Raw genomic sequence first — 22,915 nt, 5'->3', positions numbered from 1 at the left:
CTGGGGATAAGTCAAGCCAAGGAGCAGAGGGGCTCACTCCTTGCCCTCTGGAGGGGACAGGGCAGGGGATGGGGCTGGATTGGTGGCCTCACACCCCCAAACTGGCCTTGGGGCCACAGCCCCCAGCCCTAGCCCCCAAGCCTCACCTTGCGCACCGACACGCGGAAGATGCAGGGGTCCAGCAGGCCAGTGGCCGGGTTGGCGCTCATCTTACACACGAAGGTGAACCTCTTTCGCCACCGCACGCAGTTCTCCTGCACCTCCTCCCTGCAGGGCAGACAGACCGGGGAACACAAGCAGGCAGGTGAACACAGGTATCAGCGACAGGACGGGCCTTTAGGGAGGAGACAGAGGAGCAGCAGAGCTCTCACTTCTTACTTTGTATCCCAAAGTGACTGTATTTTCATAAAAAGGGCATGCCTGTGTAGTGTTGTAAAAACAACAAAAAAGTAATAAAAAAATGAAAAAAACACAAGGTAGGGGTGAGGTCAGGCAGAGGGGAGGCTACTCCTTGCCCCTGCTTCCAGCACTGCCCTCTCACCCTTCTTCTGTGGCTCTGGGGAGCTCCTTCCTCTGCCATTACCTCCCTGGCCCCTTGCCATTCAATCGACCCTCACAACAGTCGTCCCAAACTGGCCCCAGAGCCCATTTTACAGATAAAAAGTGAGGTAAACCGCTCAGTGCCACCCAGTCAGGAAACAGCTGGCCTTCCACTCAGCACTGTCTGGCTGAGGAGACCCTTCTATACCAGGAACAACAACAACAAGGGTAACAGTAACAGTAACACCGTCTAAGGCTCATATCCCGCTTCCCCTGTGCCAGTCAGCACTCACGGCACTTTGGCGGCACTGCTCCAAGGGCCAGAGACCCACAATCACGCCAATCCTTCCAACAACCGTCCGGAACAGCTACTGCCATTAGGCTAATCCCACATTCACAGACACCGGGAGCTGGGGCCAAGATGCTGGCCCGAGGCCCACTGCACGCACAGCAGAACAGGGACCCGAACCCGAGCCGTGGGCTCCCAGTACCGCATGCTTCATTCTCACCATACCAGCCTGAGATACCAACTTGGGGTCCTCAGCTTCCCAGATGGTAAGTGGGGAGCTGGTCTTCAGCCCAAGTTCCTTCTGCAGCTGGGGTGGGGGGTATTACCACACTGAAAAATTCAGCACCCCCGTAACAGGGCAACGCTTTGTGCCCTGGGAGTGAGTGGAGCCTGTCCCAGCTGCTCAGCAGGATCTGGGGTGGCAGCGACAAGTTCCACAGCCCCGCGCAGCCCCCAGTCCCCCCACGGCCCACCTGGCAGAGCCGCGGAAGGGAAGGGACGGCGTAGAGATGTTATCTCCTGCCCCATCATCCCATCTAACAGGAATGGCCGCGTTGGACAGCTGAGGAAGTGACCACTCCACACCCCGGGGACCCGGGGGTCACAGGTTAACTGCCAGACTGGGGCCTGAGGGGAGAGGCTCAGCACAAATGCGGCAGCGTCTGAACACGGGCGTGTTCACTTTGCACACAAGCCCAACGGCAGGCTCTGCGCCACCCTCTTCCACAGCTGAGGGCACTGAGGCTCCAAGAGATGGCCCCAGACCACACCCCCAGAGACTGACAATGCAGGATCTGGAACCAGGACTGTCCCACTACAGTCAGAGCGCTCAGCCATCCCCCGGGTTCTCGGGCCCCGGAGCCTGGAGAAGCCCGGCAGGCAGGATGCGCCAGGGATTCCGGGCCCAAGACTTGCACCCGTGTCTCCGAGGGCCAAGTACAAGTCAGGCTCCGGGCTTGCAGGGAACTTGATTCACAGATCAACACTGACAGTCACCCCCGTGATGACTCAGTGTCACCAGGAGAGGGTGGAGGGAAAGGGTGAGTCAGATTAGGTGACTGGCCGTAGGGAGGTGACATTCAGGCTCAAAGGGGAACAAAGAGAGGGGCGGCGCCGGTGGGGGAGACAGTTCCAGGCAGAGGAAACAGCGTGAGGGAGGAACAAATATGCTTTTGGTTTCCTTGGCCTTGCCCCCCCCACCCCCAACCTTTATGAGGAGCCCCCTCCTGACTGCACGCGAGGCTCCTCTCACATCCTGCCAGGGCTGTGACAAGGGGCAGCAGGACGCGAGTCAGGCCGACTTGAGCTCCCTGCCCTCACATCCCTGAATGACTCAACCAGGGCCTGACTCTCCACCCTCATGGGTAAAACAGGTACACCACCCACTCATTTGTGGGCACCTGGGAGCACCAGCAAGCCCCACAAAGGGCCCGGCCTGGGGAGTCTGTGAGACGTGTCTCATCTGGTGAAGACACGAGGGACCCCAGCAACTCCCTGCAGCCCCAAGACTGAGAACTAGCAGAAAAGTGAGGGCCAGAGATGAGAGGGAGAGAGAGAGAGGGCCCAGCCTCCAGCAGACAGGAACTGGGACCCTGAGAAAAGCAGCTGTCACAGGAGGAGCCACAGCCCGGGGCCGGGAGCATCACCTGACCCAACCTTGCTGGTTCCACCCATTCATTCAAACGTGTGCCAGGTGCTGTTCTATGCATGGCGACCCCGGCAGTGACCAATTTACACTGTGGTGGAAGGGAAAAAAATGAGGTTAAGCAAAGAAGAAAAAGTAGTGCAAGGAGAGAACTAGAAATCTTTCTCCTGACGGACGCTCTGATCCTGTACGTAGAAAATCACAACGAATCCACTAAAAACTATCAGAATACAAGAGCTTGGCAAGGTTTCAGGATACAAGATCAATATACAAAAATCAAGTATTTCTACATCCTAGTGAACATCCACAATGAAGAAAATAATTCCATTCACAACAGCATCAAAAAGAATAGACAGGATTACATTTAACAAAAGAAATACAAAATATATATATTCTGGGAAACTAGGAAACATTACTGAAAGAAATTTTAAAAGATCTAAGTAAATGGAAAGACATCGCACAGTCATGTTTCCAAAGATCGAATGCTGGTTAGGACAATGCTCCCAAATTGATCTTATAATTCAATACAATCTCAGCAGGCTTCTTTGCAGAAATTGGACACATTTATCTTAAACCTTGGAAATTTAAGAGACCAGAATAGTCAAAGCATCTAGAAAAAGTAGAAAAGAACATAATTAAAGGATTCACATGTCTTTGACTACAAAACTTCTACAAAGCTACCATAATCAAGGAAGTATGGTTCTGGCGTAAGGACAGACACATAAGCCACTGGAATGGCATTGAGTTCAGAAATAAACCTTCACATTTAGGGTCGATTGATTTTCAGAAGGGTGGGGGGGCCTTTTTAACAAAAGTTGCTAGGACAATGAGATATTTACATGCAAAAGAATGAAGTAGGATCCATTTCTAATACCATATACAGTAACTAACTCAACAGGGATCTAAGAGCTAAAATTACAAAACTCTGAGGGAAAAAATATAGGATAATTCTTTGTGCTCTGGTATTAGGCACCAGTTTCTCAGATATGACGCCAAAAGAACAGGTGACAAAAGAAAAAACAGAAATACTAGACTTGATCAAAATTAACACTTTTTGTGGCTCACAGAGCACCCATCAAGGAAGGGATGAAGGACTGTGCAGACCCCACATATAACAAGGGACTTGTCCCTAACAATACATAAAGGGCACTTAGAACTGACCAGTAAAAGACAACCCAATTTAAAAATGGGCAAATGATCAAATGCGAACACACATTTCTCCAAAGAAGATACACAAGTGGCCAGTAAGCACAGGAGAAGATGCCCAGCGTCATTGGCCATCGGGGAAACACAAATCAAAACCACGATGAGTGACCCTTTCGCGTGCACTAGGAAGGCTATAATCAAGACTGATCATAACAAGAGTTGGCGAGGAGAAACTGGAGCCCTCACACACTGCTGGTCAGAGTGTAAGGGGGTGTGGCCACTTGGGAAAATCACCCGGGCACTTCCTAGAAAAGTTAAACACAGTCACCTTAGGACTCAGCAATGCTACTCCTAGCTGTACATCCAAGAGAAAGGAAAGTCCACAGTCTTCGTAACAGCTGAAAAGTGAAAGCAACTTGAATGGCCATCAACCGGTGAATGCCTCCACATGCAATGGGGTATGCAGGATTCAGCAGTCAAAAGAAACAAAGCACGGATACCCAGTACAATGTGGCTCAACCTTGAAAACCGCTAAGTGAGAGAAGCCAGTCACAAAGAACCACGTACTGTGTGATCCCACTTACATGAAACAGAATGAGCAAATCCCTAAGAGTCAGAAAGACTGGTGACTGCCAGGGGCTGGGGGAGTCAGAAGGAAATGCGGAGTGGCTGCTGATGGGTATGGGGTCTCTTTGGGGGGTGATGAAAATATTCCACAAGGGACTGTGCCCATGGTTGCACAACTCTGTGCATAGACTAAAAACCAGTGAACTGTATGCTTTAAATAGGTGAAAAACCAAACACCATGGTAGGTGGGATAAAGAGAGAAACATGGAGAAAACAGAGGGGAAGGTGGGTCAGGATTGCTGAGAAGAGATGAGAAGGTGAGGGCTGCTACTTCCGGCAGATGGCTGGGTAAGGCCCGAAGGCAGTGACATCTGAGCAGGGCCAGCATGAAGAGCAAAGACATAAAAGACTAGGGAGAGCTGTCCAGATGCATAAACGGCAAATGCAAAGGCCCTGAGGCAGAAACATGCTTGGCAAAAGTGGCCTGGAAGCAAGCGGCTGAATGGGACTGGGGAGGAAAGCAGAGGGGATGTGGTTGGGGAGGGGGCAGGGGGCTAGGTGTCATGCAGGACCTCAGGAGCCATGTGAGGTCTTTGAATCGAATTCTGATGGTGACTCTGTCTTGCCACATGGCTTGAGGCAGAGACAGAGCAACCCCAGAGTCGGTGGGTGGAACGGGAAAAAGAGCAGAAACATTTCCCAAGCAGCCATAGGCCCAAGCCTAAACAGGGGACCTGGGGGGGGCGGCCATGGCTTCCACGGGGACCCTCAGATCTCCACCCACCCCCTCCACTCAACTCAGCCCAGGAGCTGGAAGCAGCTGCCGGAGACCTGAGAAGGAAACTCACAGTGTTGGGCGTGTGGAAACACCCAGAGGAATTAGGATTAGTGTCCGGGAACAAAAGCTGATATATGGGATTGTAGGCTCTCTCCCCTCCCCTTTGTGAGTCTGCCCTGGGAACAAGGGCCAGGAAGCCTGAGGCCCTCTCTGGGTTCCTGTGGGCCTGCCAGGCCCAGCCACGTGGTGCCCTCCCAGGCTCAGGTAACAGGCGCCTTCCTCTCCCTCCACAGGAAGATGGGCTGGGACAGGGCTCTGGGGATCTGCGCCGGGCCTCCCCGTTGTTTCCACAGGGCTCTAAACACACACTATTAAGCGCCACCACTCCCACGGGAAGAGGCTCACAGCCCCACCCCGGCCCAGCCCCAGAGGTCACGACAAGGGCAAAACAAACACCTCAGCAGCCGCCCCTTCCCGAAGGCCTACTGTGTGCCAATCGGCACTCCTCAACCCTGCCAGGTGGCGTTACCGGGCCTGCCTCACATCACAGGTGACAGGGGTGAGGCTCCGAAAGGCTGAGTGACTCTCCCACATGCTGCGAGGACCAGAGGCCAGCCTGCGCCCTGAGCCCCCCGTCCGGGAACCTGAGATGATGGCCCAGCCCAGACCGGCCCCACAGACGCCTCTGCAGAGCGGGAGGCCCAGGCTCAGGACAGGGGCAAAGGAGGGAGACCAACACCGGCACGGGGCAGGGGAGGGGTGTTCATAAGAACTGCAGGAGTGGGGCACCAGGGGGGCTCAGTGGGTTAAGCCTCTGCCTTCGGCTCAGGTCATGATCTCAGGATCCTGGGATCGAGCCCCACATCCGGCTCTCTGCTCAGCAGGGAGCTTGCTTCCTCCTCTCTCTCTGCCTGCCTCTCTGCCTACTGGTGATCTCTCTCTCTGTCAAATAAGTAAAATCTTAAAAAAAAAAAAAAAAAGTGCAGGAGAAAGGATGCCAAGCAGGAGGCCATGAGCCCCAGAGAGGGAGCTGGCCAGGCCGGGTCTGTGGGAACCTTGGGAGCTGGTCTCCCTCGTGAACCTTTTACTGAGCACTAAGTGGGTGCAGGTACTGCTGAGGCCCTGGGGATATGACCCGTGAACCAAACAGAAATCCCCGCCTTCCAGGAGCTTAGTCTGGCAGCGGGTAGGAGACCGGCAAAACGAGGCGCACACACATCTCACGGCAGTGAGTGCCCTGGAGGGCTGGGTTGGGGGTGCATGAGGGAAGGAGACCAGGGAAGGTGACATCCGAGCAAGGAGCTGAAGCAGGTGAGGCAGGGAACCATGCCCTGGGGGAGCAGCAGCCCAGCCAGCCTGGAAGGAGCAGGGCAAGCAGGGGGGTGCTGGGAGGGAAGCAGGAGAGGGGATCTTGGCCGCAAGCTTCCAAACCATGGTGAGGTGCCAGCGGTCACGGGCGCCCACGTAGGCACAGGTAGGTAGGGCAGCACAGCAGAGACCAGGGGAGGAGTTTTCTCTTCCTTTTGAACTGAACGATCAGTGTGGCTTCTTTTAAAAGCATGACTCGGGGCACGTGTGGAGATGAGCGCGGGTTGTTAGATGCCACTAATGAATCGTTGAACACGACATCAAAAACGAATGATGTACTGTATGTGGGCTAATTGAACAGAATAAAAATAAAAAATAAAAATAAATGTAAAAAAGCATGACTGGGGGAGAAACGAACTCCTCTGGGAGGGCTCAGCGTTGCCATGAGGTCTGAGGCCACAAAGCCACCATAGGGAATGACCCCCAGGAATAGCAGTGACCTCGTGCAAGACGCCGTAAGGGTGGCCAGGACTGCGAAAGCCGAGTGCCACCTCACACCACTGTGACCTTGGGGCGCTGTGGGTGCAGGGGACAGGGACCTGGCCTGGGCGTCCACGTCCATCTGCAGCGACAGGAGGCACAGTGAGCGCCTGTCTCAGAAAGATGGGGAGTGTGGAGGAATTAAAACCCATGAACACTTATGAAGAAAAATCGTAAATAAGACTTTTGTTAAGAAAACACAGGACTGGGCGTCCCCACTGTTTGCCCTGCCGATGTGGCTCAGGACGGGCTAGAAAACAGAACCGTCCAGATGGCACAGCCAAGCCCAAAGAGGAGGCCATCCAGAGTGCTGGAGCCCGGGCTCCCAGGCAAGGGGCTTATTCCTTGGCACTCTGGCATGAGGGGACAGTGGTCAAAGGAAGGAGGGAGCTCACAGCAGGTCTGGCTAGGGGGATGAGGGACACGAGGGCCCATCTTTTTCATTTCCATCCAAGAATCATTTCTATAATCAAAATTTAAATTGAGGGGCACCTGGGTGGCTCAGTGGGTTAAAGCCTCTGCCTTCGGCTCAGGGCATGATCTCAGGGTCCTGGGATCGAGCCCCACATCGGGCTCTCTGCTCAGCGGGGAGCCTGCTTCCCCTCCACCTTTCTCTGCCTGCCTCTCTGCCTACTTGTGATCTCGCTCTCTGTCAAATAAATAAATAAAATCTTTAAAAATAATTTTAAATTGAGAAATGAATAAAGGGTGTAGTGTGAGGTTAGAAGGGCTGGTCAAAAGCCAGAGGGGGTGTGACCCCTCATCTCCTGAGTCAAGGCCTGGGCCCAGACCCTCCCACAGGACCACGTGCCCCGGCCTGGGGTTTCAAGCATGAGTCCCCAGCTCCATACTGCCAGGGACAGGTAATTACAGAGACTGCGTTTTCAGGGGAGTTTTGTTTTTAGCTTTAAGATATACAATTAGACGTCCGAATCCCAGGGAGGCGTGGGGAGCCCTCCACCCACCGCAGCCACGGTGGCCAGCCCAGTGGCAGAATTCAGTTATTTCTGGGTTGTCCTAAAATAGGGCGGAGCACCACAGGAGGCTGCTGTCCTCTGCCCAGCAGAACTCCCTCGGAGCACCCCCGGCCCCAAATCCCGACCAAGGCCTCTATTACGCATCCACAGAGACTTACTGTGGGTGCCGGCTTGGCGAGGCGCCTGGGTGGGTGTGGGGACGCAGCAGGGGCAGACCTTGCGGAGGAGACCCCAGTTGAGTGGGGGAGACAGACACTTCCCGAGTGACTACTAACTGCCACCAGCCTCCGAGAGGGCAGAAAGGGTCCTGAGCTGATCGGGGGGGGGGGGGGGGGGGGGGCAGTGATACTGGATCTGGGACCCCGAGGTTGAGGCCGGCCAGGGAAAGATTAGAGGAGATGACCCAGGCAATGGGAACAGCCCAAGAAGACCCCAAGGGAAGGAGGGGGCTCCCGGGAAGAGGTGAGAGAAGGCCGGTGTATTAATTAATTGGCAGTAAAAGTGGGTCCTGTTCATTTAGCTTGTGCTATAAGATACGTGTTTCATGTATGTGACCAACTGAACTCTACCACGGTCCTATGAGGCGTGTGCCATTATCACATTCCCATTTTACAGATGAAGAAACTGAGATCTAGAGAAGACAGGATAGGCCCCAAGTCACAGAACGGGGTTGGATGCTGACCTGAGGTGGCCTGACACCAAGGCCACACCTTCACTTCTTCCCTGTGTCAGTTCCCCTTAAAAGCAGGAAGGGTAAGTGGGCACCTGGGAGGAGGGAAACGCTTCTTCCCAGACCCCAGCCTCAAAGGCTGTGAAGGGTGGCAGGTCAGGTTGACATGAGCCACCATCCTCAGCCTCTCAGAATGAGAGGCTGGTCAGAAATTCAGGATTCCCAGCAGGAGCGACCCCAGAGTCCAGATTCCCTGGTTCCCCAAGGCTGGCCCACTGCCACGTCTCCAGCCCCTGGCCCAGGCCAGCCTTACCACCCAGGAAGTGCAGAAAGATCCCAGAGCCTTAGCACCCCCAGGGTCTCCGTCACTCAAGTGACAAGGGGTTCTCAAGTGGGAGCCACCTCCTGGCCACAGGCTGCCAAGCCCCCAGGGTCCTTGCAGACAGGAACAAAAGAGGCCATTTGGTGCCTCTCTCTGGAGCTGGAGCGAAGATGCGGCGCGGCCTGCCGTCATCAGAGGAACAGAAAGTTTTAGGAGAAGGGAACCCAGGGTATCAGCGGGGCAGCCCCTGGAATGGGCTCCAGTGGAACCCTGCGCCCATCATCAGCCTTCACCCTCCCAGCCAGATGGCCTCGTCTGCACCCCTGCCTCACTACCACCACCGCCCAGCACGGAGCCCTGGTCTGGCAGGGAGCAGCTCAGCCGGGGCCACAAGCAAGCAGGAGAACAGGGCTTCTCAGACTCAAGGGAACACTGAAAACCCTCAGCTCGACACACGGATTCCCAGGACTGCCAGAACTAGACTACAGGACAGGGGGGTCTCTCTCAATCTTAGCGCTACTGACGTTCGGAGACGGAGATTCTTGGGGTCCTGGGGGGAGCCCTGTGCACTGCAGGATATCCAGCAGCATCCTGCCAATAGCATAACACCAGCTGTAACGACCAAAAATGCCTTTAGACACTGCCAACTGTCCCCCCAGGGGACAAAGTCACCCCCATTAAGAATCACTGCTGCAGGCCTTGGGCCAAACCCGACACGGGGCTGGATCTCACCACCCTGAGATCACAACCGGAGCCGAAATCAAGAGTGGGACGTTGAACTGACTGAGCCACCAGGCACCCCATGGGCCGAACTTCTTAAACAAGCTAATGTGGGATTCTGATGCGGGAGGTGGGCCTCCAGCTAAAAGAGGGGCATACCCAGGAGCACTGAGGAGGACCCCAGGGACCTCCCAGCCCTAGCTTGGTGCCTGGGTGCCTGACAGGGCTGGTCCCTGGATTCTTCCCATCCGGCCCCTACAGTGACGGGGAACCAGAGCGAGGCTGCATCACTAAGTCCCTCCCTCCGGGATCAGCAGCCCCAGGGGGCAGGGGGGCTGTCACGGAGCCCAGGAGCCCAGCCAGTGCCTCCTCAGCCACGCCCACTCCATGATCTCGAGTCCTTGGCTGGGATCCTGGGGGAGCGAGCAGTCGGTCGCAGTGATGCAGCCAAGGTTCCGGGCTGATGAAACACAGCCCAGGACGGGAGAGGCAAGAGTCTAATAAGGAAACAATTTAAATCGACAACATCTGCCTGTGCTTCCCCGAAGAGAAGAGTGTACAGCCGCCCGGGGAGGGGCCCGCCCCGGGGCCCGGCCAAGGCGTCCATCCAGGGGCCGTGGGGCGGTGGAGCTCCCATCCCAGCGACGTGGCCAACGTGGCAGCCCAGCAGCATCTGGCTCCTGCCAGGAATCCAGGGCTGCGAGCAAGAGAAGCAGCTTGCGGCAGTTCTGGCAAGGCAGCCGCTCTTCCTGCAGCGGGATGAGGCAGCCGTCAGCTCCTAGACGCCAGCCACCCTGCTGACATCGGAGTGCTCGGGGAGGTGGGGGGAGGGCTGTCACCAGACACCTCAAGACCCCTCCTCTGCTCCCCTGCTCCTGGCCCGGGAGTAAAGGCTGGCATCAGCGAGTGACCCATGGAAGTCCAGACTGGACAGCCCGCTGGGGGCTGCAGCAACTCCAGATCGAAAAAGGCGTAGGGGGCCAGCCAGTCACTCAGGCTTGGTGGGGAAGCATCAGGGTCAGGGGTAAGGACTCCGGAGTCAGGCACAGCTGAGTTGTAATCCTGCTGCTCACCAGCCCCAAAGCTTGAGCTGAATCAAAAAGCCACAGCAGCCAGGGGCCAGCTTCCCCATTTACAGACACAGGCACACAGCCTCCCTGCTCAGCCTTCTGTATCCAGTCAGGCCACGGGGGTGGCTTCCCCACCACTTGGGGAGACCTGCGGATGCTTTTCCCATCTGACAACAATGGGCCACTCCCTCTTGCTCTTATAGCCCAAGAGGAGTTCAAGCCATTGAAAGGATCCAAAGTAAACCTCTAGCTTTGACCAAGTGCTGGTCCGATCCCACGTGCCTGGACAAAGATGCCCTCTGTACCCAATGTCGCCCAGCGGGGCTCCTGTTTCCTAGGCATCCTGACCCATATGTCAGGCATTAACTCTCTGTAAGCAGGACCACCGCCTACTTCTCAGATGAGCAAACTCTCAAGAAGTCCACTGGTCACACAGGACATGCTGATCTGTCCTCCCAGGCCCTACCTCAGGAGCCCACCCTGAGAGGGCACTCACGTTGAATGGGGGATGTGGCAGCAACCATCAGAAGTAACTTAGATGGTCCAGCAGGAAGCCAGGCATGCCAGGCCCCTAATGGAGCCTCCCCTTCCCCACCCCAGACCATATATCTGGATGTTTCCCTCAGCCTTGAACCTTGCTGGGATATCCCAGCAGGTAGACCGGCAGGTGGCCCAGGCAGGCATGTCCAGGCGGCTCCTGGCTGACTCACATCTGAGTGCCATTTAAATCCTCCAAGGAAAGAAAGAGACAGGCAGGCGGGAGAGAATCCCATCCTCAGAGGCCTGTGAATGACTGGTCGTAAGCAAATCAGGGAGATGCCCCTATCCTCTGAGTCTCTACCCAACCCCATCAGGCCTTTCCAGAAAGCACCCTTCCCCCAACTACTGCAGCCAGACAAATCACTTCCTCTTCTGGGCCTGGGTCTTAGGTATAGTGAAAACAGAACAAGGCTCCTGTGTCTCAGAGCACAGAGCTCCGAGAGGCGGGGCCCCTGTCTCACTCACTGCTGCTTCTGAGTCCTGAGGAGGGCACCTGGCACAGAGTAAGTACTCAGGAAGTGTCTAATGACAATCAGTGACCTTCACAGCCCTGTTCCCAACAAGGGGCTACCACAGGCCTTCTTACAATGCTCCTTTCCAGGGCACCTGGGTGGCTCAGTGGATTAAACCCTCTGCCTTCAGCTCAGGTCGTGCTCTTGGGGTCCTGGGATCGAGCCCTGCATCAGGTTCTCTGTACAGCGGGGAGTCTGCTTCCTCCTCTCTCTCTGCCTCTCTGCCCACTTGTGATCTCGGTCTGTCAAATAAATAAATAAAATCTTTAAAAAAAAAAAAAAATGCTCCTTCCCCCTTTAGGAAAGGGGCCTTTGGCTGTGGTTGGGCCATGTCCTCTGCAGTGTCCAAGGGGTCTAGGGTTATTGCCACCTCTGGATCTGTCCCTAGGTGTTCCCACTGCCCCACACATGGCTCCCTGGTCTTCTCTGAGGTGACTCAGGGATGCTCAGCGAACAGTCATTCAGAGTCATGTCTCCTCACAGACTCAGACGTCTTTTTCCAGCCATCTTCAGCATCTCCCCAAGATTCCAACCACAGCACAAAGGGCTCAGGGTCAGGTGGGACCATGAGGCCCTGACTCACCAATCCCTACCTTCTCCTCAACACCTGATTCTCCTGCGGACTCAGGCAGACCCTAGCCAATCACTGCCTCTGTCATTCACTCATGACACACGCATTTACCAAGCATTTACTATACTGAGTCCAACCCTGAGGAGGACCCTGGAGAGACATCCAGAATAAGCCTGGGCCTCAGTCTTGTCTGCAGCCAAAATGCATGTGGCCATTCTCATTCAGGTCCACGTGATTCCTCTTTAGCCAACTCAAACCCTTTAGGAGGTGCTGGAGCCTTCTCTTGGCATTCAGGGAGAATACCCAGTCATTCCCAAAGAGAGGGGTCAGGGCCAGAGCAGGCGAGAGAAGCCAATGCCTCCCCTCCCCCATGGTGCTCAGAACTCCTCTGAGAGCGGATGCAGCTAATGGTCTCCCTCTGCTCACGGGCTCCAGGTCAGGGACCACGGCTGTCTTGGCCACTGCTGGGCCCAGTGCCCAGTGCAAGGCCAGGGCAGCAGCCTGGCTCTCATCACAAATGTTTGCTGACTGGGTGAGCCACAGGAAGAGAGAAGAGAAACAATTAAAAGGAGAGACAGAGGAACATGGACCTTTCCCTTCTGCTCCTGCCCTTGGGTTCCCTCCAATAACTGTCCTGGATTAATACCGATCACAGCCAGTCTCTGCTGAGCATTTACTCTGTGCCACGGTTTATGCTGGACACACAACCGGCATTAGTCCACTTAATCCAAACACCAAGCAGCTTACCACCTCATTTCACAGATGAGGAAAAGCAAGGCTCAGAGAGATCCCATGGTCTGGCAGCCTCAGGAGCCCATCCTCCCTCTGAACTGCCAAGCCCCCACAGGCCAGCAGCCCCTGCTGGGGTTTTGCAAGCGGCAGAAGGAAAATCTGCAGCCAGAGAAGACCGTTGGCAGCTGCTGAGATGAGTTACAGCCTCGTAAACAGGAGCGATGCTTATCAGGTCAGGACAGCTCAAGACTGCCCCACCGGCAAGACCCTGGAAAGACAGGACCGCCTCCAGACTTCCAGGCAGCCAAGAAAGCACCTCATTTTTGTCTGGAGGTGCCCAGCACTCACGGAGGCGTGGACGTCTCACGGCTGTTGCTGACACACATGTGTGCACACGCTGTGAGCGTTCAGCTCACAGATTCTCAGAACAGCCCCCATCACCAGCCCCCAAGAAGCAGGACAGGCCCCAGAAGCCCCTTGAGGCATGACTGCCACCCCAACAAAGAGATCATCATCACCCTGACTCATATTAGGGTGGGTTTTTTTGGTTTTGTTTTGTTTTTAATATTTTATTTATTTGACAGAGAGAAACACAGCAAGAGAGGGAACACAAGCAGGGGGAGTGGGAGAAGGAGAAGCAGACTTCCCACCGAGCAGGGAGCCTGATTCAGGGCCTGAACCCAGGACCCTGGGATCCTGACCTGAGCCGAAGGCAGACGCTTAACGACTGAGTCCCCCAGGCGCCCCAAGGGTGGGTTTTTTGAATCACTGCTTTTGAACTTTCTATCAACCACAGCACACAGCTCGCTCTTGTCTGCTTCCTTCCCTCCACGTTGTTCGTGACGCCCATCCTGGTTGTGAGTAGCCGCGGCTTGTTCATTCTCACTGCAGAGGAGGCTCAAGCCCTGTTTGGAACCATTCCATGATGACAGCGGACAGCCACCTCCCCTTCTGCAAACCGTAGCCCCAAGTGGACAACCCCATGGCTGCCCTTGGTGATACTATAATACAAATCTGACTCTTCTGGGTGCCTGGGTGGCTCAGTGGGTTAAAGCCTCTGCCTTCGGCTCAGGTCATGGTCTCAGGGTCCTGGGATAGAGCCCCGCATCCGGCTCTCTGCTCAGCAGGGAGCCTCCTGCTTCCCCCTCCCCCACCCCCACCTACCTCTCTGCCTACTTGTGATCTCTCTGTGTCAAATAAATTAAAAAAAAAAATCTTAAAAAAAAAAAAAATTTGACTCTTCTGGGGCTCCCCCCTTGGAAAGGTCCAAACTCCTCCCCGTGGCCTGCTGCCACTTCAGGAACCGCCCCCCTCGACCCCAGGCGGCTGGCTCCTCCCCACTCAGCACATCTGATTGCCCTCCCTCTGCCCCAGGCTGCTCTTCTCTCCACCACCTGCCCCCTCGTCACCGTCACGGGGACCAAACCCAGCACCACTTCCCGGGGAGGGGCTCTGTGACGGCAGGGCTTTGCCCCCAGGAGCCCCCACGCCTCCCCTACCCCCGCGGAAAGTGTTCAGGAAATTGTGCCCCGCAGGACCGGGAGCCGCAGGTGTGCTCTGCCCCCACATGTCTGCTCTCAGGGAGGAAGCGGTGGCAGGAGCGGATGCCCAGCCTGCCTTCCCCCGAGCCCTCCCCAGCACAGCACCATGCACTTTCTCCCTACTCAGCAAGTTTGCTCTGCTTTCAGCTGCCAGGTGTGTGGCCCTGTGCCGAACAGGTAGCCCTCTCCCCGTCACAAGAGCACCCCCACACCATCTGACGGAGGAAGAAGCCAAGGCTGAGAAGACAAGGCCTCTGGCCACTGTCAGAGAGCCAGCAAGCAGCCGCCAAGGTCCGACAGCAGAGCCCGGGGTGGGCCCCAGCCGGGCCCCAGCCCCTTCCTCCTCCCTATCCCACCAGGAGCGTCCCCAGCTCCCACAGAGGCTCCACCCCACACAGCCCATCGGTGCCCCCAGCTGCCTCTCAGTCACGGCCTCTGAGCCCACCGCAGTGCCCAGCTGCCTGGTGTGCGGGCGAAGGCTGCTCCTGACACGGACTGATAGCTCTGGCCCCGGGGCGGGGAGGGGCCAGACCCAAGCAGCTGGCGGTGGCCGGCACACGATCCCACACCACCGGTGCCCACGCTGGTTCGGTGCCAAGGGAGGAAAAGTCCCAGCCCCGTGCCAGCACCAACCGGCAGCAGGGAGCTCCAGAACTAAGAGGCAACAGAGGCCGCTCCTGCCCACAGTCTGGCGACGGAGCTAAGAGGCAGGGAGAGACCACAGTGTCCTGAGATGAGGGCCCACAGTGGATAGAGAAGGCAAAAGAGTGCAGAGAAGGCTTCCTAGAGGAGGTGGCTCTTGGGCTGAGCAGGAGTTTAGCCAAGTGCAGCAGTGGGGGAAGGGAGCTTGCGGTCGAGGTAACAGCAGAAGCGAACAACTAGGAGAGTAAGGTGTGGTGGACGCGAGGGGAGCACCGGGAGAGGCAGGGGCCTCCCACCCACTGAGGGGCCCCGGGCTTCCCCACCCACTCCCCTGTCCCCACTCCCCTAACCGGGCTCTTCCACCTCGACTTAGGGGCTGTTGGCCTGTCGGAGTGGGTCCCCAAGCCAGCTGTGGAGAGGGTCCTTTCCCGCAGGCGGACCTCACCCCACCTCCCAGCCCAGGCCCTCCTGGGGAGAGTGCCCCAGATCTCACGGGCTCAGAGCCAAGCACGCCAAGGTGGGGCAGGTTCAAAGCAGTAGGGGCAAGAAAAGCACCGAGACCCACTGGGGACCCTGTGCTCCAGCATGCTAACATTCCCCTTAGTCAGGAAGTGTCCTGGTCCACTCCCACCCCTCTGAAGGGCAGAGAGCCCCATGGAGGAAATGCCGTCTCCCACAGCACCCCAGAGAATTACGAGAGAGAGACACAGCACCCCAGAGTCAGTCCTGGCCCACCAAGAAGCACCAGCTGCCATGGGACAGGTCAGGGGTGGGGTGGGGGGAGCTGAGGTGCACCACCCAGCCCACCGCTGTGACTTAGCCCAGGGACGGGACGATGGACTGCAGTGTGTCCTGTGCTTCGAGCATGTCCCAGAAGCCAAGCTGGACGTTTGACAGGCACGATCTCACTGTGCCTCCCAAGAACACTTCGAGGCAGGCACCACCAGCCCCGCTTGGTAGGATCTAAGGGACTAAGCTCCTTGCCCAAGGTCACACAGGCAGCAAGAGGCAGGACAGAACGTCCTTCCCAGCCCTATGTCTGGGGCAGGGCACCAGACTGACCAACTAACTAGGCAGCAAGTCCTCAATTAGAGCCGCCTCCCAATGGCTGAACCAAACTGGCTCTAGGGGGCTGCTGGCTGGTGGCTCTCGGTTGATATCTGGGAAGGGTCGGGGGTCAGCGGCTCCAAGCCTGCATCTGAGAGCTATTCCCTGCCCAAGGTGCCAAAAGAGGCTCTAAGTAGAAACCAAAGTTTTGCAAGCACAGCCCTAAACAGACACCACTACCAGGCACAGACGGCCGCAGTTTCAGGCCTCGTCAAGGCCACGACTGGCTCAGTGGGACCTACAGAGGGCAAGAGGCCCAGGAGATGACAGACTTCAGGTCACAGAGCCCATCTGAAACCATGGGAGCTGGTCTGGTGTGCCCACGACCAGAAGCACTTGCCAGACAAGGTGGAAAATGAAGAGAGACACCCCCCACTGCCCGAACCCCGGTCTCTTTCTGAGCAAATCTGATGTTTCTCGCCTGCTCAAACCATGCCGTGGCTGTCTGGCAGGATGAAGATGAACCCCCTCTGGCTGCCAGGGTGTTAGACCGCCCACCCCCAGCAACACTAGTGACCACAGGGTCGCCCCATGGCAGCCACCAGACCGCACACACTGAGTCCTCAGGCTCCCGAGACACGCGAGCAGACATTAGCAGCCGTCACAAGGCTCAGCACAGCTTCCCGAATGTGAGTTGGGACTTTTAGGTACTAAGCAAGCAGAGTTCAAGGGCAGTCAGGGCACTCAGACACCCGACGTCATTGCTGCTGAGAAACCACGACCAAGCTTAACAGGAGGAACAGGCCTCGGGGAACAGCCTTGGCTCCGCGGAGCCAGATCACCTCAGGTCAGGGCTCGGCCACTGCCAAGCTGGCAGACGGGTGGCCGGGGGTGCCAGGGTGGCACCTGCCAAAGGTGTGGCTGGTGGGCGGCAAAGGCCAGGTCCAAGGAGCAGACATCAAGGCCAGGCCTGGGCTCAGCAGCTTTGGGCTTCACCACAGGCACCAGCAGCACAGTCTGACCCCACAGGGACCCAGCAGCTGGCCTGCTGCCCCCCTGGCTGCCTGAGGTGGCCCCTGTGGCTTGCCAGCAGGACTCTCTCCACAGCTGCCTGCCTCCTCACGCCCCCCAGGGACCGGGCAGGACCTGGTAAAACGAGGGTTGGCAGACTATGGTGGAGATCCAAAGGTGTGTGATGGGGTCAGGAGCCCAGCGCAGGTATCCTGTGGAGAAGGCGGCCACAAAGCCTCAGGGCCAAACGCTGCCACGTGGCACTCTTGCCAGATACCTAATTTAATAAGTTAGGTAATTAATAAAATAAATAAAAGAAAGCGAAAGTCTAGATTTTTATTCTGCCAAAAACTATTAGGGCACCGTATGTATGGGGCACCAAAATCCTGGCTACATTTCTGGGCGCCCTGTGACCTTCCATCTTCCAGCAGCCACGAAGCACTAGGTGTGGCGTCAGGCGCATCAGGACCAGGAGACCCACCTACCCACTCTGCCTGCCAACCTTCCCTCCAGGCGGCCCACTCTGCTCCCACTGCCTGTCACCGCGAAGCCGGGCTGGCAAAACCCACCCAGCCAACTCCAATTATCCCTGACAGGGTGCTGGTCAGGGGCCCCTGCCTCTTCCCCACTCAGCAGCCAAAACCCATCCTCTGATGGGCAAACCAGGCCACGCCGCTCCCCTGCCCCTCAGCTGGACTCCCCACCTTCATCTGCACCAGTATCTCCCTACTGCGCTGGCCAAGGAGGTGCTCTCTGCCTGTCTCCTCCTGAGAGGACTTGCTAGAAGGTAAATCAACACCTCCCTCTCGCTCCCTCCTCTGGCACCACCAGCACGTGCATGGGCCAGGCCACAGGACCCGGGCCAGCTGGGCACAGAGACCTCTCAGGATGTTTGGGATTCTTCTTGCCTGAAGGATAGATTGGCTCGAGGCTGGAAGCCCGCACCCAGCCTGACCTGGAGAGACTAATGCTGCCTCCCAACTCACCAGACTTGGCTGGGACCTCTGCATCCCTCCCAGGACCCCTGGGAAAGCCTCCCAGATGCCATTTGGATGCATCTGCCTGAAAGGCTTCCAAGCGGGGACCTTGGCAAATGCTCACTAGGCCCCAGGCACAGCCCAGACATGGCCCCAAAGTCACAGGAATGATTTTAGCTTCATCCCGAACTATGGACCTAGGGCCCCTTTCCCTCGGGATCTAGCTTGATGCCTCAAAAGTATCCAGATTTGGACTTTCCTGTACCACCCCACCCAATAAAGAGAACCTTCTTCAAAGGTCTGGGGACATCACATGGGGCAGTAGCCGCCTCCAGCCCTCTGCCACAGAGACAAGGCAGGACTTTGAAGCTGGGCCTGTCCAATTTAAATCACAGCCCTGCCACTCCCCAGCTGAGTGAAATGGGCCCGTCACTTCAGCTCTCCTGAGCCCAATGTCCTCATCAGCTCAAAGGGTGGTTCCAGGGCTCAACTGATCACACCTACACCTCGGAGGTGCTCAGCAGGTCCCAAGCATCCAGGAAGTGCACATAAAGGCCGTTGAAACCCTAATGATAAAAAGGCTATCTTCCCAATTACATTACGAACTGGGTGACTTCTGGCAGATGGCTTCACCCCTCTGGCTTCGGCACCTCCCCCATCCCCAAGGCCAAGAGGATTAATGGGCACACCGCTTGCAAAAAACTGGCTCAGAACACGGACCCTCGGAGCATGGTAGCTGTGAGGATTATGGCTTGTAAGGAGGCCTCAGAAAGACGAGGCTGGGGAACAGCACGACATACCACCTGTTCTACCTGCTCAAATTGGGTCAGGCTGGAGCTGTGTACCCGGCTGTTGCCATGGCACCCAACACAAGGAAACACTCCAGCTAGGAAGGCGGGCACTGCAGGGGTGGGGCCTCAGGCCTGCTTTACTCAGACAACACGGTGCAGCCACCAGCCGTCGCTGGGCCACAGATCCCTGCGGTTGGAGCTGGGCCCAAGATCTAAGCAGGTGTCATCACCCCTGACTCTACCCCAACCCCAAAACAACGGGGCCTTGGCCATCTGGAGGGGTGGGCTGTGAGGCGAGGCTCCCTTCCAGGCCGCAGAACAGGATGGGCGGGATGGGCGCGGAGGAGGTAGGAGCTCAGGAACCCCTATCTCCTGGGCAAAAGCCAAAGCAGCTCTAAAGCAGCCTCAGGTCCCCATGTCCCTGTCTGCTCCCCCCAGCCACACCTGCCCAGCAACGGACAGGTACCCAGAGCCCACTAAGTGCCCAGCCTGGGGGGCTCAATGTCAGCTCCCCCCTCCACCACCCTGTCAGGTTTCAACCAGGATGAGGGCTGCGAAAGGCTGTTTGGGCTCAGCTGGGATCAGGGAATCCATGGCCCCTTGCCAGGAAGGAAGAAGGGGAGGCAAAGAAATCCAGACACTGTGGGCCAAAACCTGGAACTTTCCAGACTTTCCCAGATGAGGGGGCAGGTTTAGGGCAATGGAAAGGCTGACAGGTAGGGTGACAGCGGCCCGAGTGCCTGGGAGGACACCTCAGCCTGGGGCTAAATATGTATTCCTCAGTGGGATCTAAGACCCTGTCCACCCCCAGCTCACGTGTGGGCCCTCTGTTGACTCTCACTGGTACCTGCCAAGAAGTGGGAGGCCTGGGGCCTCGGGCCTGGACCTCTCTGCCATAGTAACCACGACTACTGTGACAATTTGCCTGAACCAGACGTGGCACAGCCGTTATCAATTATCCTCACAACTCTAGGGGCGGGTATGATATCTCCCATTTCACAGACAAGGAAATGAAGGCTCAGAGGTAGAACAGGGTAATGGTTAAAAGCACACCCTGAAGGAACTTGGGCTCTACTGTATTAGCTCAGGCAAATCACTTCCTCCCTGGTCCTCAGTTTTCACCTCTGTAAAATGGGGATAATAATCCTACAGTTTCCCCCACACCCCCACCTCCACCCCATCCATGGCATAGTCCAGGAATTAAGGAAAAAGTACTAGTAAAATGGGAGCCCCACACCAACGATTGCTGGTTCTTGGAATCCGAGTGGTTAGGTAACTAGCCCAAGGTCACCAGTCAGTGAGTGGCCGACCCCTGACCCTAACCCTGAGCACACCCTTTCCCCAAAACCTTGGGCTGCTCTGTGGGTGGCCTTGGGATCAGGATCACAGCCTTCCCAGGCAGCGGAGGACTGCCACCAGCCCCCACAGCAAAGGGCAGCCCTTCTCTGAATTCCTCAGATAAGCAGTTCCCGGCGGTCTGGGGAGCCTCTAGGCCTGAGTGGGCCCAAGCACAGAGAAAAGGCACCCCACCCTGTCTGCGCCAGAGATTTCTAAATCTGGGTTAGGCTCTATGCCTACCTCACCCCCCAACCAGACCCCCTTGCCCACGTCCTCCCAGACCACCAGATTCATCCAACACGTCTCCAAATAGGCCAAGTTCAGTTGACAACTGCCTCCTGTGAGGTCCCTGGAAAGTCACTTACTTCCTCTTTCTGGGCCTCAGTTTCCCCAGCTCAGAACTGCAAGGCAGCTCCAGCTAACTGGGCCCACAAGGAGGCCTGAGGAGCAAAGGGACAGACCAGGGAAAGGAACCAGCATGTCCTAGGCACTGGGCCAGGACCGTACTGCACTCTATCTACAGAAACTTCTCCATAACTCTGACCGAGACCTGTACTGGGCCCAGAAAGTGACAGCGCTAAGACTCGAACCCCCATCTGTCAAACTCCCAGACACTCTCCCCCCGCAAAGCCCAACTATATGACCCTAGACGGGCCCAGTCAGTGGGTGCAGCTCGGGAACTCAGTCACCCTCAACAATGAGCTGGACAGTTGGATCTGCAGGACGGGGAAGAACCCATTGACCAAACTGCACCGAGCCGCTTTCAGAGAGGGTGGCAGCCTCCTCGACAAGGGTGTTTGCCATACAAAGCAGCCCAGCCACAGCTAGGAGAGGACAGACACCCAGAGAGGGCAGGCCAAAATCCAGCCACCTCCCTCCAGCCAGACCCGGAGTGCCTGGGAACCTGTGGCTGGCCCCGGCTCTAAATCATGACAGCCCAAGCGGCCAGCTGAGTGCAAGGTGGCCTGGAGTACTCCTTCCCGTCCCAGCCCCTCCAGGCACAAACCCTGGTGTGCTCTTTGTGCAAGTCTGAGGAATGGGCCAGTGTGCAGGACCCCCAAAAGGGCTGAAAGAATGAACCTCCAGCTATCCAGCTGGTCACCTGCAGAGGGGGGGTGACCGGCACCCTGGCAGTTTCCTCAGGCCCAGACCTCCCAGATCACTCAGTCCTGCCTTGTGCAAACCTGCCCCAGACACACATAATCCCCAGGACTCTCTGGGCCCACAGGGGCGCTTCCACGTGCCAAGTGGCTAGATCTGCCTCATTACCACCCGCCCCCTCCCCTGCAGGCGCGACTGCAAGGCTCCTACCTTGACGACAAGCTGACAAAATCCCCTCCATCCAGCAGCCGGACCTTGCAGAAGAGGACTCCGTTCACGAAGGGGACAGCAGTCAGCTCCTCCAGGGTGAAAGTGGTTTGGAATTTGAATTTCTTCTTCTTCATCAAGAAAGCCATGAGCAAGTTCCCTGAGTCTGAAGCCCCGAAGGCCAAAAAAGGGGGGGAAGCCAGAAATCCCCAGGATTCCTTTCTCTACACCACACCCCCTCCTCAAAACATCAGAGCCGAATCCCGCCCAGATGGTGGCGAAGGCGGCCGAGCAGGCAGGGATCTAAGTCCGGAGGGCCCAGGTCTGAGCGACCAGTCCAGTTCGCGGGCCGGCTGGCTTCACCGTCGGGGCGCCGGGGCTCGGAGCGGCTCGGAGCGGCCGGGGGCTTCACCGGCATGTAAACAGAGGGGCATGGCCCAGGAGTCAGGGGCAGGGGCGGCGGGCGGCGCGCGAGCGGCCGCGCTGGCGGGCAGCATCCCGCACCGCGGTCTCTGGGGAGCTCTCGCCGCGCTACCGGGCGCGGCTGGCGGACCGGTGAGGCCGAGGGCGGCGGGCGGCCCCGCCCCCGCCCCGCTGGCTGTCGGGGGAGGCGCCCTCTCCGCGCACACGCCCCCGCACCTGGGCGCCCGGCGGCCCGCGCAGGTGAGTCCGGGGCGACTGAGGGCCCCCAGGGGGCGACCAGGAGCTCCGGGGGCCTCTTCGGGAGGCGCGGCGGGGACACTCCGAGCCGGGAACGGCCGGCCACGGCCCCCTCCGGCCGGGCACCGGGCCCGGCAGCCGGGGCGCCGCCTCCTCTTCAGTCCTGGGCCCCGCGCCGCTGGCCCCGGCAGAGCTGAGGCGCCTTTCCGGCCGGCCGGTGGCACCCGCCTCGCTCGCCGCCTCTGGCCAGCACCCCGCGAGCAGCAGCGCCGCCCCCTGTGCTCCGGACACGGCCGCCCGAGCCCGACGCTGTGCGGCGCCACTGGGAGAATGCTGAGGCCCAGCGCGGCCGCCCGCGGAGCCGCCGCCGAGCGCGGGAGGGGCGGGGCGCCGGCGGCCCAGCCTGCCCGCAATTGGGCGATCTGGCGGGGCGGGCTCCGAGCGCGATTGGCGGACGGGAGCGTGGGGCGGGACTCGCGGGAAGCAGAGGCGGTTCAGGGCGCTTGGATTGGTGCGCCGCGCGGCTGGACCCGCCTCCTCGGTCCGGACTGAGCAGAGGGAAAGGGAGAGGGGCCCCGAGAAGGCAGTGGGAGGTCGCGGGGCGGGAAGCCGGGGCTGGTCCGGCAAGGAGGAGGGCGCGAGCAGAAGAAAGGAAGAAACAATGAAGAGAAAA

General features: G+C 57.7%; 1 protein-coding gene across 1 annotated transcript in view; it reads right to left on the bottom strand.

The window, feature by feature from the left end:
• Positions 1 to 21,734, bottom strand: part of FAM102A (family with sequence similarity 102 member A) — a 33,402-nt gene extending 11,668 nt beyond the window's left edge. Inside the window, exons 1-2 of the mRNA XM_046022474.1 lie at positions 21,586 to 21,734; positions 147 to 267 (exon numbers count right to left, since the gene is read on the bottom strand). Of these exons, the coding sequence (XP_045878430.1) occupies positions 147 to 267; positions 21,586 to 21,731 (267 nt within the window). The 5' untranslated portion in view covers positions 21,732 to 21,734. The remainder of the gene's footprint in view (positions 1 to 146; positions 268 to 21,585) is intronic.
• Positions 21,735 to 22,915: the final 1,181 nt, after the last annotated feature.

The sequence above is a fragment of the Meles meles genome, chromosome 11 (assembly GCF_922984935.1).
Source record: "Meles meles chromosome 11, mMelMel3.1 paternal haplotype, whole genome shotgun sequence".
Classification (NCBI taxonomy): domain Eukaryota; kingdom Metazoa; phylum Chordata; class Mammalia; order Carnivora; family Mustelidae; genus Meles; species Meles meles.
The sequence above is the reverse complement of the archived record's forward strand: the minus strand, read 5'-3'. Positions and strand labels throughout refer to the sequence as shown.